This window comes from Orcinus orca, chromosome X (assembly GCF_937001465.1).
Source record: "Orcinus orca chromosome X, mOrcOrc1.1, whole genome shotgun sequence".
Lineage (NCBI taxonomy): Eukaryota > Metazoa > Chordata > Mammalia > Artiodactyla > Delphinidae > Orcinus > Orcinus orca.
The window spans coordinates 31,370,593-31,387,225 of record NC_064580.1 but is presented as its reverse complement, the minus strand read 5'-3'; the positions used below and the strand labels follow the sequence as shown (position 1 = coordinate 31,387,225).

The 16,633-nt window shown below is 40.0% G+C and overlaps 1 protein-coding gene and 1 pseudogene across 1 annotated transcript; both read right to left on the bottom strand.

The window, feature by feature from the left end:
- The window catches only part of LOC101286854 (ferritin heavy chain-like), a 54,866-nt pseudogene extending 42,850 nt beyond the window's left edge, over positions 1 to 12,016 (bottom strand).
- An 858-nt stretch (positions 12,017 to 12,874) lies between these two features.
- LOC101286593 (E3 ubiquitin-protein ligase RLIM-like) lies at positions 12,875 to 16,158 on the bottom strand. Its single transcript, XM_004285510.1, is given in 2 exon segments — positions 12,875 to 14,568; positions 15,915 to 16,158. Coding segments are annotated over 2 exon segments (1,938 nt in total).
- Between the last annotated feature and the right edge of the window lie 475 nt (positions 16,159 to 16,633).

Here is a 16,633-nt window from a genome sequence, read left to right as displayed (position 1 = left end):
GGGAGATTTTTGCCGTTTGATATTATGTGGAGCTGGGAGGTCTCTTGTGGACCAGTGTCCTGAAGTTGGCTCTCCCACCTCAGAGGCACAGCCCTGACGCCTGGCTGGAGCACCAAGAGCCTTTCATCCACATGGCTTATCATAAAAGGGAGAAAAAGTAGAAAGAAAGAAAGAAAGAAAGAAAGAAAGAGGATAAAATAAAGTAAGATAAAATGAAATAAAGTTATTAGAATAAAAAATAATTATTAAGGAAACAAATTTCTTTAAAAAGTAAAAAAAACAACAACAAAATAGGACGGACAGAACCCAAGGACAAATGGTGAAAGCAAAGCTTTACAGAGAAAATCTCACACAGAAGAATACACATACTCACTCAGGAAAAGGGGAAAAAATAAAATATCTTGCTCCCAAAGTCCACCGCCTCAATTTTGGGATGATTTGTTGTCTATTCAGGTATTCCACAGATGCAGGGTACATCAAGTTGATTGTGGAGATTTAATCCGCTGCTCCTGAGGCTGCTGGGAGACATTTCCCTTTCTCTTCTTTGTTCGCACAGTTCCCGGGGTTCAGCTTTGGATTTGGCCCCGCCTCTGCGTGTAGGTCGCCTGAGGGCGTCTGTTCCTCACTTAGACAGGACGGGGTTAAAGGAGCAGCTGATTCGGGGGCTCTGGCTCACTCAGGCCGAGGGGGAGGGAGAGGTACGGATGTGGGGCGAGCCTCCTGCGGCAGAGGCCGGCATGACATTGCAGCAGCCTGATGCACCCTGTGCGTTCTCCCGGGGAAGTTGTCCCTGGATCACGGGACCCTGGCAGTGGTGGGCTGCACAGGCTCCCGGGAGGGGAGGTGTGGATAGTGAGCTGTGCTTGCACACAGGCTTCTTGGTGGCTGCAGCAGCAGCCTTAGTGTCTCATGCCTGTTTCTGGGGTCCGCGCTGTTAGCCGCGGCTCACGCCCGTGTCTGGAGCTCCTTTAAGCAGTGCTCTTAATCCCCTCTCCTCGTGCACCAGGAAACAAAGAGGGAAGAAAAAGTCTCTTGCGTCTTCGGCAGCTCCAGACTTTTCCCCGGACTCCCTCCCGGCTAGCCGTGGTGCACTAACCCCTTCAGGCTGCGTTCACACCACCAACCCCAGTCCTCTCCCGGGGATCTGACCGAAGCCCCGAGCCTCAGCTCCCAGCCCCGCCCGCCACGGCGGGTGAGCAGACAAGCCTCTCGGGCTGGTGAATGGTGGTGGGTACCGGTCCTCTGTGCGGGAATCTCTCCGCTTTGCGCTCAGCACCCCTGTTGCTGTGCTCTCCTCCGTGGCTCCAAAGCTTCCCCCCTCCGCCACCCTCAGTCTCCGCCCGCGAAGGGGCTTCCTAGTGTGTGGAAACCTTTCCTCATTCACAGCTCCCTCCCACTGGTGCAGGTTCTGTCCCTATTCTTTTGTCTCTGTTTTTTCTTTTTTTTTTTTGGCCCTACCCGGGTACGTGGGGAGTTTCTTGCCTTTTGGGCGGTCTGAGGTCTTCTGCCAGCGATCAGTGGGTGTTCTATAGGAGCAGTTCCACCGGTAGATGTATTTCTGATGTATCTGTGGGGAGGAAGGTGATCTCCGCGTGTTACTCTTCCGCCATCTTCCTGAACTCCTCCAAGCTATGTTTCTTGCTGACAAATTTTGCCACAGAGATAGTATGAATTTTACTAGTAAACTCAGGTAGAATAAAATTTGTTTACATTCATTATTTTAATTAAACCAACACACATATTTTAATTAAGCTAACAAACTTAAACTAGGTTTTATTTACTGAAGATTATCCCAGATTAACACTTGGGTTAGTTTCTATATTTCTGAGAGTTTTAGAAGACCCAATTTTTTCATGCACTTGACCTTCAACCCAACTAAATAGAACTCTTTTACAAATTAATTTTGGCAATACCATCCTAAGGTAGAAAAATACCACACATATACAATGTACATATATAGACACACATAAACATACAGACAGATGCAATCAGAGACCTTATAACTGCAGTTTTAAAATTTTAGCTATGATTAAGGTACAGTAATATAAAACTCACTAGTTTATAAATGAACAGGTGGATCCAAATTTTGTTTTGGCAGTTGGAATAAGTGAAGTTCACCTGCTCAGATGGCTAAAGCTTTTTATTAATATTTGTTGAGAGGACATTTAAGATTATTTGCCCAATTTCCAATTACCATCCCCCCCCCCCTTTTTCTGATGAAAAACATCTCCCTACAGTTTGCATTTTAAGGAATGGCTCTTAAGTCAATAGAGGAGATGGAGGTAGAAAATCTACATCATAGAGAAAGTATCCAAGTTTTCTCCAAGATGGAGTTTTTCAGGCATATTTGCCTGTTTTCAGAGGTCCAGGGTAATTACTATTTAAAATTTTCTTTTTCTTAAGTTCTGTCTCCAATGTCCTGGTTTTTAACAATATCTACAAGCATTTTGAGATGAATAGGGGAGGTTTGGAGATTGGTAAAATATTTGGTGGAATTTGATTTGCTTCTAGAGCCACATTTCTGTTTTTTTAGAGATTTGTAAGACAAAGATTATTGTTTCCAATTCCCCAAAGACCTGGATAACAGCCTGACTATCAAGGGACTGATGTGCCCATCCAACTAAACTTGCTTCTTTATATCAGGGAGATTTCCAGCTAAGATGAAAATCAAAAGATTTCTAGAGCTTGAGGGTTTAATGCAGTACGCCTTCAAAAAGTCTGTCTAAAGCTTTTAACAAAGACCTTTCTGAGTACAAAATTCAACCTCAGACCAATTCACCTTAGGGGGAAAACCTGTACTATTGCTTCTACTGGCCCCTAAACATTGGCCTCCAGGTGATCCATTTCCTGATCAGTTGTAGGAGAGCCTGGGAGAACTTCTGGCCATCTGTTTCTTCTGCAGTGGGGAGGTGTTCCTCAGGGGACTGCCTGGCTTGTCTGATAGCTATAGTATAATCAAGGGTGGGAAGAACATCCCTTAACAGCCAATCTAGGTTGCTGTGAGTGTGGTTGTGAATGGCCACTAAGCTTTCCATTCCTCTCTAAATTTCGTAAGATGTTCTGAAAGTTGAGGTAAAAGGCTTTACAACTTAGAAGATCTGCTGCTGTCTGGGGGACATGAATTTTTTGTGGTGTGCGTCCTGGATACAACTACAAAGGCATTGCATAGGAAGGCCTAAAGCTGGCAGAGCCTGTTTACAGAGCCCTGGAAAGTGGAAGGGATCATAAGGGATGGAAAAATGATCCCTACCATCTGTCTCTGGTACTTCTGCTGAATTCAATTCCTTGCTTTTAGTATTTTAATGCGTAATCTGTATACCCCAGGCCTAGAGGTTAGGCCAGAGTGCTCTCTGTAAATCTTGTAAAGAAAGGGAAGTCAAAACAGGCAACTTGATGTTTAAGGGATTTGGGGGGAAGTTGGAGGAATCTGGGGACCTAAGGGAATTCACTGAGGTGATGGAGTTGGATTTTGAGAGGTAGGGTTTAGACCAGAGGCCCAGAGAGCCAAAAGATCTGGAGGGTCTGGGACAGGGAGTTGGGGGTAAAGGAATGTATAAGAGGATGAAAAAGGGGAATTTATGTCAGGTGTAGATATTATTTTTGTTCTGAGTCTAATTTCTGTTCTCTCATCTTATTAAGGGAGTCCCTATCAATAGCCATTACACTTAAATATAGCCAATTTGAAGCTCCCATTATCTGGCAATTAACAGGTAGAATCTTATATTAATCTCAATATCACAACAAACCAATAAGACTTTTTATGGCTTAACCATGGATGCAAGAGATGTCCCAAAGGAGACTGCAAAGATGCAGCCCTAACAATATCTAGAATGAGACAATGAAGGTTGAGATTACAAAAGCCCCTTGTGGATCAGGGCCCCTTGTGACAGACTCCCCTGAGAGCTGGCATAGTCAGACAAAGAGATGCCAGTTGCAAGCCCAGATTGTTACCAGTGATTCTGATCAACTGGCTACCGCACTTGGAATCCCAGTCTTTTCAACTGGAAATGCACACAAGTGTAGCTGCCTTCCAGGTGGTGGGGACTAGAGGTGATATTCTCACTGGTCATAAAGCTAAGCTCTTAAGCATAGAACAACACAAAAGGAAAACCTCCTCCACTTCTTTTTTTTTTTCATGTACACATTAATGGCTTCAGCTAAGCCTTGGGTCTCTTGGAGCCAAACTGATACCTAAGAGGGATGTGCCACTGGATTGGGGATTGTGGTATTTTACCATGTACCTCATGGCATGAAATTTTCTTGAGGTTGGTGGTGACCTAGTCAATTTAACCCATTCATTACCAACTTATCCTAACCTGGGGGTCTTTGAGTTAGGTTGCGAGTGCTCTAACAGCTTTTAAGTGCTTGACTGTGCCCACCAATTTTGTGGCTTGCTTCTGAAATTCTCATTAGTAAATAGCCTTTACCTCATGTGCACATTAACTCACAGTGCCGGTCTGGTGAGAACTGTGAACTCACCAGTCTGTGAGGCAGGCTCAAATGACAGGCTTATAGGACTTTTGCCTCTGTTATACACTGTGGTTTTCATCATTATGGCAAATGACACAAAAGACATAAACAAAGAAAAGAAACAATAGGAAAAGAATCAATAGAAAACAAGAGTACTCATCAAATTTTTACCAGAGTAGGTATTCCTAAGTAACGAATTCACCCAAATATTTTCTCCTGCTAATCTAAATCTAGAAAAAGAAAAGGACTCTCACCACCTTCACTTCCATCAGACCCTGCAGGCAGAGATCTGGGAGACTGACATGAGATTTCTTCTTTTGGCTTTTGTCAGAGGTCCCAGGTTCTCTCAGCTGCAGCAGCCACAGAGTGAGTAGTGTCCAGCCAGTGAAGGTCTCTTCATGGTTGCCAACTCAAGTGGAAAAATTTTCCTACTACCCTTCTACGTTCTTTGGCTGGTCTAATAATCAAATTGACCTAAGACATTAACAGGAGAAAAACAAATTTAATTTTATATGTATGGGAGTCCCATAAAAATAAGAGACCCAAAAGGCAGCCAGGTAATTGAAGCTTATATAACATCCTGAGCTAAGGAAAGAGGTAGGGGTCTGGGGTACAAAGGGAAAGAAGGCCATTCACAGGAAGGAAGAGATGTTTTGAAAACAAAGTTTGCCCTGTTACGCAAATAAGTCTCTTAGGTAAAAAGTTATCTCTGGTAGTAGCTTTTTTCCTGGTACAGGCTCCCTTTCCAATGTAAATTTAAGCTGTTGAGGGGGAGGTAAAGGGCTTTTCCTGAATCTGATGTATTTTGATTATCTTTCGCTCAAAATAATCCTTATGCCAAAGAGACATATTTTGGGGTAGAAAAATGTGTTCCCCTTTAATCCTCCTATAATAAAATACAGAGTAACAGGAATAAAAACAGAATTTTTAAAATAAATTTATTTATTTTATTTATTTTTGGCCACATTGGGTCTTTGTTGCTGCATGCGGGCTTTCTCTAGTTGTGGTGAGTTGGGGATACTCTTTGTTGTAGTGCGCGGGTTCTCATTGCGGTGGCTTCTCTTGTGGCGGAGCACAGGCTCTAGGCATGCGGGCTTCAGTAGTTGTGGCTCGCAGGCTCTAGAGCGCAGGTTCAGTAGTTGTGGCGCACAGGCTTAGTTGCCCCACAGCATGTGGGATCTTCCCGAACCAGGGCTCGAACCCATGTGCCCTGCATTGGCAGGTGGATTCTTAACCACTGAGCCACCAGGGAAGCCCCTGTTGCTGAATTTTTAAATTCTTTATATTGGATTTCAAAATACAAAAGAAAATAGGCTCTGGTTCAAGATGTTTGTGAATGTAAGCGTATGTAGCCATTACCTTTGCCTCTCAAGAACCTATCATAATAATGGTGAAATCTGAAATAAAGGGAAGCCCACTACTATAATATGCAAGGAGGGGGCTTCAGCTTCTGAGGTATATATGTGCCCAGCAGAACTCCTGAGTAACTCAGGATGGCAAGAGGGAGAAGTAGACTGAAGATCTATGTGGGGCAGAGTTACTTCACCTACACCTTTTTCTCCCAAGCAGAAAGCCTAACAGAAAGGCATTTAACCACCCTCTTACCAATTCTTTCTTTTAAAAAGGAGCCTTTTAAAAAAGGTATGTAAAGACTGTTTCCAGGTGATCTATAATGGCCAGTATGTTTGTTACAGTTCCTGCCAAAGACTTATTCTTTCAACATTTGTAGGTTTTTAGAATAGTGGCAGGTCTCCATCTGTTCGTGGTAAAACTAAGCCTTTCAGGTTCTTTCCTAGTCCATGAATTATTCCTATTTCTCCCAGGATTTATTTTTCTATTTTTAATATTTATCTTATTCTCTCTTATGTCATGCCTATGTCAAATATCTCAACAAATATTTATGGAATATCTACTTTGGGCAAGGCAGTATTTTGGGTGCTATGACTATTGTAGTGAAAATTACAAAACGTTTGCTTTCCTAGGAGTTTACATTCTTCTTAACATCTAGAGATATTTTGTTTTCTCTTCATATTTACGAATGAAGACCGTGAGCTCTGTGTTTATGATTATCTTTACACCTCTCATTTTTCTGTCTTGATTATCTTTGCTATCTTCTTTATGTCTGTCTACTTTATAATTGCTCCTGTTCCAAAGGATTCCATCCATCTCCCTCCACTACTACCATGGAACATACTTTCGCAGGCAATACCTCATACTTCTTTGACTTCAGCCTGGCATCTTTATCCTAATTTTAGAAGCATACTTGATATTCCGTGATAGCTAGATGAACATTGCCACTAAAATATCACTCTGACATCTCAAATCTCAGAGATTCCAGCTGAATTGTCACCTATTCCTCTACTATGACAAACAAGTTACATTGCATTTCCTATATCAGTGGAACTTCTCACCATCTACTCAGTCACCTAAACCAGAAACTTAAGGTCATCTTTAAATTATCCAAGCAGCCATCAAATTTTATTGTGCTTCTTTAATACTATTTGAATCTATGTGCATCCATATCTCAACTGTCTCACCATTATTTCAGGACTTTATACTTTTTTCTTCCAGTTAATGCCATAACTCCATAAGTGGGACAATCTAAATTTTGACAATCTGTTCATATCCCTGCTAGTATGACCACTCTAAAAATTGAAAAATTTTATTCCTATTAGAAAAATCATGTTGACTGTGCATTGCTTAGAAGATCAAGTTCAACTCTTCAGCCTGATACACAATACCACTTGTTACCTCTTTGGCCTCATCTCTTCATTTTTTGCTAATGTACTTACATCTCTTCCTCTTCTACCCCAGAGTATGATGATTCATACTTACTGTTTACTGAGCCCTAAATTTTCAGTGCATCTTTACTGTTGCATGCAGTGTTTATTTTGCTTAGAATAAAATTAATGAATTCATTTCATTGGCTAATTGCTAGTAGTCCTGTAAGATACAACTCAGATATAACCCAGCTTTAAGGAGTTTTGAATTATTAGTGTAGATTTCTCCTCCTAGATCATTCCATTATATCCCGTATCTGAATCTGTGTCAGGGCATCCCTCACACAGAGTGTTACTGTATGTTTATTCATCTGCCTTCTTTAAAATTTAATACATTTCTTAATGATAAGTGCTGTACTTCTTAACTATAACCTCAGCACCCAGCATTGGGCATGGCACATTCTTGGTCAGTGTTGAATGCCTGAAATAGTGATTTAGAAAAGCGTTGGCAGATATTATAACTTAATAGGCAAGAAACCCTATACAAATATGTTAAGTAAGTGAGAGAGATCTAGGTTGAAATAGATCAAATCCAGGATGGTAGGTAACAGTATCAAAATAGGTTTTCTTTGGAGAATAAAGGGTGAAAAATAAGTCTGGGATGCTCACAGTGGCCAAAAATTCTGAAGGTGTGTGTGTGTGTGTGTGTGTGTGTGTGTATATGCCAGTAACTGTTCTAGTTCTTAGAAATGTAGTAGTAATTTAAAAAAAAAAAGAAAGATCTTTTGGAGCTTCTATTTTGGGATAGGAATGGGGAAGAAAACAAGCACAAGATAAATAAAAAATGTTTTAGATAGTCACAAGTGCTACTAAAGAAAAAAAAATACACTGCCAGAATAGAAGATGACAAGGCCAGGGGTGGTAGATAACTGTGTTGTGACTAGTGATGTCAGAATGGATAACCCAGAACCCAGAGTTGGCTTATAATTAGTGTCTGTCCTCTACGAATGGTGGATGAGAGAAAAAGGAATTTCCCCAAAATGCTTTTCCAAATCCCCACATTTTTGCAGTGATGTTAAAGATGCTGGCTTGATGATTAAAAATGGAGAGTTTTGAATATCACACAAAGGAGAACCTCTTATTTCATAGTGAAGAAGCCTGAGTTAGGATGGTAAAGAATTTTCAAATCTTAAATGAAGTCACAGAAAAGAAATACAGTTCACATTTCCATTCGAAATTCTCATACCAGGAAACTTCTCATTGAAGGGAGCATACATTCACCTCTCAAATAATGAAAAGACATGAAATGTTTGGTTAATTGTAGTAAAGAAGATACTGAAGATCTCAAAGTATTGTATATTGATAACATGTAATATTACTTAACAGAAACATCACATTTCTTTGTGAACTTTCCAGTACAGGCATTGTTTTGATGTTCATGTTGTTAAATGCTCAGGCTTGTTTGCACTTACAAAAGAATCTTTATACTTAATTCTTCATGGAATATTGAGAGCACAACTTATTTTCATGGTTAGCCAAAAAAGATAGACTTTATATTGCTATCAAAAACTTATCCACAGGCTATAACTACTTTCAAAAAGAATTTGTTATTCAGATAAGGGTTTTTTTTTGGAACTAGGCCAAAATAAACAAATATTTTAAAAACTACAAAGAAAATACAGAGAAAATTCTTAAGATGGAAATATTTATGCTCACAATCACAGTGATGCTGTGTATTTAAACTGATATACTGTAATGTAAAAAACGTATCAGGTTGAGCTCAGAAGATTCAGGTACAAATGTTCTCAATTTCTGATTTGTCAGGGCAGATAGAGAGGAATATGATTTGGAAGAGCAATATAATACTCAGCAATCGCTTTGAGACAAAAATAAGTGGCTATATAGTTTCAAAGTCAGAGTGTTAAATTGGGTTTATGATATAAGCAGCATACACTGTAGAATGAGATAGGGTGATGTGAAGTAAAGTTAGAGCGATAAGATATTGGTGGTTGTTCAAACAGGAAGGATACTGTCTTCTAGGAGCTTCAATAGCAGGAATTAGGGATTCCATTCTTGGGAAAAATGGTAGAATATAATGTCATAGTGGGCCTAGAACCAAGACATTAAGCCATTTACTTGTCTAGGACTCATTATAATCATTTTCTAGGTACAGGATGGATCCCAGATGAGAAGTTGTATTAGTTTTCTGTTGCTGCATAAGAAATTAGTACAAATGTAATGGCTTAAAACAGCATCCCTTTATTAGCTCACAGTTCTATAGGTTGGGATACTGGCATGGAGTGACTAGGTTCTGTGTTCAAGGTCTTAAAGGTCTGAAATCAGCATTTTTAAACCCTTGTCAGATAATTCTAACATCTAATTCATCTTGGGTTGGCATCATCTGTCACATCTTATTCAAGCTGTCATGTATCTGATTCTTGGTATAAGTAGTGATATTTTATTGTCTTTTGGACATTTTGGCTATTATGTTAGGATACTTTGGTCCCTATTTAAAGTGTTTGTTTTTTTTTTAAATTTTTAGCAGGCATTCACTCTTTATAGGTTTGGCACACAGTTCCTGTACTTTTATGGACTGTGGTTCCATGATGACCTAATTTTCAGCACCTTTGTGGTACTCTGTTGGTCTGTTTATCTTGTGCAGGTGGGGTTACCTCTGGTCCCTTCTCATGCTGCTTATGGGGTCTGAAGTAGCTTCCCCAGGATACGGCACTTGGTGCTTCTGGTGAGGGAAGGGAATCTCTGGAACACTTGATGAAGAGTCCTTCCTGGGCCAGGCACTTGTGACAGGGTCTCCCTGGACTGTAAGGAATGGAGGGTGCTTACCAGGTTGAGAGGTTTCTGTGGAGGGATCTCCATTGCTGGTACCAGCAAGTTGCCTGATGTTTCTGGGTAGGGGAGAGGAGTCTCAGGCCCATCTGAGGAGAACATTTTCCAGGTGGGAGCTTTTTGTGGTAGGATCACTTTTGCTGGTACCCTTAGCCACTGATGTGTCTGGGTGGTGAAGGGGGATCTCAGGCCCAGTGGGGAAGGAAAGCACTTTCCCTGGTCATTTATTGTCATCAGGGCTTCCAATTGTTCCTCCTTGCAGGTTCTGCAAGGCTCACCTGGTGTTTGGGGGATTCCCATTTGATGTGATGGAGGAAGAGCCTTTTTGAGCCACTTCCTGTTACTAAATTGGGATTAGGAAATGCTGGGCCTGGATCACATTTTTTTGTTGGTAGAGGGTCATAAGGTGCCCTGCCATGAGGTTGTTCATCCATTCTGAGGGTCCCTAGGCAATTCACCTTCTTTAGACCTTTCAGAGATCTCCTTTGGTTGTCTCATATTATTTCCAGGATATATAGTTGTGCGTATAAAGGGGGAACAGGAAGAGGGAAGTATAAACCATCTTATCTGGATTAGAAGTCTTCTCTGTGCCTTTTAATGCTCACCTGATTAGGTCAGGCTCACTCTGGATAATCTCCCAATCAACTGTGCTATATATCATAATCTAATAATGGGAATGATATTCCATCACATTCACAAGTCTCATACTCAAGGGGAGGGGCTACTACAAGGATCATTGGGCATCATCTTAGAATTCTGTCGACCACAGAAGGTGCATGTGAATGTACTGAAGCATTAATTAAGCAATTATCATCCTTTGGAAGGTTTTAATCTGTTAGGATAGTATGAAAGCCAACTACTGTTATAATTATTCTACTCACTTTAAATGAAGTATATCTGATATAAAAAATACTTCACAAAAATCAGAATATTCAAACAACTTTCAGAAGTTAATGTAAATTTCAGAGGTTTGATCCAAGCCTTCATTTCTGGCCATGCAGATATCTTCTGTGTGAAAAATATGCTACCTCAAAGATGTTTTAAAAAACTTCACCACCACTCCCCATTTATATTTTGTAGTTATGTGCAAATACTGTGGCTGCCAGCAATTCAAATAGAAAATAAAGGTCAGTGATGTTTCTGACTTTAACTTTTTAGAGGTTTATACTTAACACTGCCTACATTTGTATAGGTTGCACGTTGCACAAAATTTCTGATTATTGCTTTAGGTTATAATACAATGTACTCTCACCTATACCAGGATTGAAAATTTTAAGTAAAATTTTCTGGACTGGCCAATACAACCCCCCAAAAATAGTTTCCAGGCTGAATTAGGAGAAAAATCCTTCACTATGTTTAGGTTTGAAGGAAGCATGACCTAAATTTTGATTTCAAATACTCAGGGTTTTGGGTGATGGTTTTACTGGGGACAATTAGAATTGAACTATGTAGACATGTTTTTTTGAAGCCAAGTTTTACCTTTAAGGCTTTCATATTGCAGCTTGTGAGGCTCCGAGCAGCAATTGGGTACTTTGGGTCATTCACACAAGGATTAAGAGTCATATATAAACCATAAAACCCTTTATAAGAAATCAGAATCTGTTTTAAAAATTAATTGTATGAACTAAACATATATAGAAAGAAATTGAAGCTTGAATATATTTAAGAAGCAAAAATTAAAGACATACCTATAACTGCCCTTTTTCCTTAGTTGTTTACAATCACAGCAAATCAAAGTGTGACGTGTTTAAGAGAAAGGTAATTAAGTTCTAAGGCTTTGTCATCTTATCACTTTTAAAAATACAAGATCTGAGTAGATGAAAGGAAAATAGAGAGGGTTGTTAAACAGCTGGGTCATAGAGTGGAATAGAGAACAAGCGGAAGAGGCAAGAAAGCATACACAGACTGGGTTTGAAGAGAGTTGGGAATACTGGTTGTGGTAGATGGTCTCTGATTTGCTTACCGGATCTACTCGCCATCCTTCCTAACCCTGCTCCATGATTCCAGGAGGCTGACCTTTATCAGCTTCATCGACCAGTCTCTCTGTGTCTTCAGGTTGGGTTTGGCTAATATGAACTACTGACAAGAGATTAGAAGTCAGGAGGAAAGAAGGTAAGGGTATTTATTTCCATGATCTGCCCCCTTCCAAACTTTAGGTTGGCAGTGGATGCGATTTTCTAAGGTTACATCTCTTGTTGGGTGGACTTCTACTACAACTCTAAGACATTCTGGGTTGCAGGAACTGCTATCTCTCTATGCCCCTTCAAACCTAGTGGTTATAATACTGGCTTCTCACAGTTGCTAGCCTCAGGGTACTTCATCATCTCTTGGTTTCCCTTCATTCTTTACACACTTTAGTCTCTTCATTAAATGCTATTCCATTACTCTTTTAAAGTGTCCCATCAGTTTTAAGCTAGAACTGACTGATACATTGGTAGTGGGGAATAGGAGAAACTTTAAGGTAGTGTTAGGGAGGTGGGATAAACTGCTGTGGAGAGAGATAGGAAGAGAAGGGTTTCAAAGCTTTTTATGGCATTCTATGAATGTAACATGACTTCTTTATGTGAATGACTCTAATATAGTCTTAAATTGCTTCTTTTTTGTGTGTGTGTGTGTGGTTCGTGGGCCTCTCACTGTTGTGGCCTCTCCCATTGCGGAGCACAGGCTCTGGACGTGCAAGCTCAGCGGCCATGGCTCACGGGCCCAGCCGCTCCACGGCATGTGGGATCTTCTTGGACCGGGGCACGAACCCGTGTGCCCTGCATCGGCAGGCATACTCTCAACCACTGCACCACCAGGGAAGCCCTATAACACTTATATTGCTGAGAATTCAGATCTCAATTAGAATTTTCACTCTCATTGGAATCCACTACTTGCTCACGACAAATAGGACAGGTAGAGTTCTCAGACAGCCAGCGGTCAATGCAGTGAATGTGATATTCATGGGAGCAAGGTAGGATGCGAAGCTTGCTGTTTTCTGTGTACTCTGTAATGCAAATGCTACAGGCTTTTAATGCATCATTTTCACCAAAAGATCTTACAGCCAAGTTGTCAATCTGTGCTTTGGTGAGTCCTGTAGTTGGGTATAGATTATCTCCACTTAAGAGGAAAAACTGTTGCAGATTATAGGAGGGCCCAGAGTCACTTTCATTAAATATTACTGGGGTCATTCGTCTACTCCCTTGCGTGGTCTCTGATGATACGTCTGATGATAAGTTTCTTTCTTCACTGCCTTCAAACATCAGTGAGCTAATTCCTGAATTTTCATCACTTGAGCTGGAACTGGAAATAGGACTGGAACTGGAAATAGGACTGAAACTGGAAATAGGACTAGAACTGGAACTAAACGTACAATTGGGTCTTGAATGACAAATCAGTGTGGAACTTGAATGGGTATCATAGCTAGGATTTGAATCACAACAAAATCTACCACTACTACTACCATTAGGACCATCTCTTCTATTTGGTGACTCTGGCCATTCCATGTTTTGACTTGGAGGTGAGACACTGTGCTCTAAATTACCGTTAATGTCCATAAGGTTACTTGAGTTACTAAATTCTGTCATTGTCTGCCTTAACATGCTCTGAATTGGAACAGATGTTGTATCATTTAAGCTAGTATTTAAAATTTTACAAACGGGATTTCTGATGGTATTGACATAAGCTCTCACATCTGCCTGCTCAGAATGTGAATACATACGCCTCAGTCCTCATTCACTTTCAGAAGTGACAGTGTTGTTTGGTGTCTCAGATGTTAACTGAGTTCTACTAGCTCTGCTGTCTCTCTGAGAATATGCTCCAGAATGAACTTGTCCTACTTCAAGATTGAAGGGTATGGTTGGATATATTTTCCTCATTCCCCAAGATTCACCACTGCCAGTTGTATCTGGAGAATTTTCTCCATGAACGGCATTCCTTGTTCTAGAAGTTTCAATAAGACCACTGTTTTGCAACTCAAATCCAGTCATTTGCTGTCTCAATATTTCTTGGTGCTCAGTTCTAGAAAATCTCGCATTCTCACTTACCAGAGGCTGCTCAAAAGTCTGAGATGGTATACTATGATTAAGTCTTTGTACAGTTTCCCTAAGTGAACGTGGAGGCGACCAACTTTCAATTCTTGCTCTGGTTCTCCGATACTCTGGGCTCCTACTTCTTGCTCTTCTCTGACTTCTGGTAGGTGGGAATTCCATTAATGTTTCAGTTGTATCTTGTTCAGACATAGATGGTCTTGTAAATATTGATTCAGATTGTGGATTGTCCACTTGCCTTTGGCTGTCTTCCATATTTTCTCTTCTGGGAAGTCTTGCAGATGCTACATATTGATTCTCTGGATTTGGACTCCCATTATCAAGGTTAAAATTTATTTCTAAACTGAATCTGAACTGATCACTTTTAGGATTAATTTGGCTCTCTTCTCTCCAAAATTGGTTTTCTCTTTGTCCACTTGTCATATTTTCAGTTTGTCCAGAACAGTTAAGCCAGCCTATTGTACAGTCACCACTAGACACATCATCTGAAGAGTCTCCTCTATCTGTTAACAAAAAAAATGGGGAGGGTGCATAAAAGAACTACCAAAATTAGAACCATCATAAAATAGCACTCTGAAACTTTGTTTCAAAAACAAATAAAAAATGAGAACTTAAATACTCAGGTGTTTTAAACTGATTTCACATTTATAGAGTTAATATTTTATAAACTACACTGTCTAGATTTATAAGTAAAGGTAGAAAAGTTTCAATTCCATCTGAAAAGAGTGAGCTAATCCTAGATAAACTTAGAGAATTTTTTAAAAAGGGAATCTGGAGGAAGTCTATTTTTCAGTATTTCATCATATACACAGCCCTGTGTACCACTGTAGGAGGAATGTCAAGAGACTTTTTTTTCAGTCCACTGTCAAAACACTAATACAATTAAACAAGGTAAACACCAGTTAAGGTACAATGCTAATATTTTAGTTCAATTTACATTATTGTCTAATTTTCATTAGTCTCCAACATTACTATTTCTAGGCTCTTCATTTATGTGCTTTTGATAATATATAAGCTGTTTTAAAATATAAGATTATTGCCCAAACATAAACAAGTTTTACAGGTTTAAAAGAGTTTGAATTTTGAATACTTCTTAATGTTACCAAGATTTTTAATTGACATTAAATTGAAGGACAGATCAAATGAACAGACTGAACCTAGCATGGTACATATAAGACCATATTCAAGAACCAAAGTATTATAGTATCCTCTTCATTAGACAGTAAAATCCTCTACTTCACACTGGGAGAGAAGGCACCAGACCTGAGGTTCGAGCAGGGTTTCTCAGCCTTAGCACTATTGACATTTTGGTGCCGGACAATTCTTTGTTTTGGGGAGCTATCCTGTGCATTGTGGGATATTTGGCAGTATCCCTGGCCTCTGCCCACTAGATGCTAGTAACACCCATGCCTTCCCTGTGACAACCAAAAATATCTCTAGCCATTGTCAAATGTCCCCAGGTGTTGGAGAGAGCAAAATTGTCCCCAGTTGAGAACCACTTGATTAGAATATAAAATATTTGTTTGCTTTTTTTACATGTCTATGTAGAAAAAATAATTCAGGAAGTAGGAGGGACTTTCAATTGAGGTAGAAAACCAAGAAAAATACAAATAGGCTACTTCACACTGTTTCCTAATTAAAACAACCCAAATGTGAATCAGGAAAACAAACATACCTTGACATTCTCACCAAAAATCAAGTAAATGCCAGTTCTTTTTATGAGAAGTTACTTACCAAATTAATTTATGTCACTTCTGTATAATTTGCTATTTACTATTATGAAGTTACTATTTACTATTATGAAGTTCCTTATTCATCCCATCCTATTCCCTCCAAAAGCAAAATATACCTGTATTTTCATCTGAGTCTTGTGGTGGGTTTTCTTTAATTAGCTGAAGTCTTCTCAGCAACTCTTCTTCTGTACTTTCACCTGGAATGCCTAGAAGATTGTTGTCTCTCATAAGTTTGTAATCTTCTTCACTCAGATTATTTACAAACCTGGAGAAATCTTCTTCCCAAACCAATCGGTCCGTTTGACTTATGCGTTGGGCCGAAACTCCATCTCCTTCATCATTGGTATCCGAGTTTTCCATCTTAATAATAAACAAGTGGAAAATTATCTGAAATTCACGACATAGTGTTGAAATTCACCAACGGTCATTTAGTTTTCTTTGCTTTCTACTTCCGGCCGGAGTGTCCGGTTCCGACGCAGTCGGATGACGCTCCGCATAGATTCCTCCCTTCTCTCGGCCTGACTCAGTTCTGTAGCCCCTGGTGACGGAACAGTTGGGAGCTGCCTCTATTCCGGAAATTGCTAGACGTTGCCTAGGCACCCATTATCTTCCCCACTGTTACCGAGTAGCGACTGGATTCAGGTTAGATTTCATTTCATTCAAAACCAGCCAGTGTTACTGAGGGTTTATAGTGTGCCAAGCACCATCCTTCACCTCGTTTCACCCACATGAGCCTATTCTCAGGTTTTCAGGAGGCGTTTTCAGGCTCTGATATGCTCTATTTATTCGTTACATTACATATGACTGCCTTCTTCAAAATGCCATGCCAAAGTCA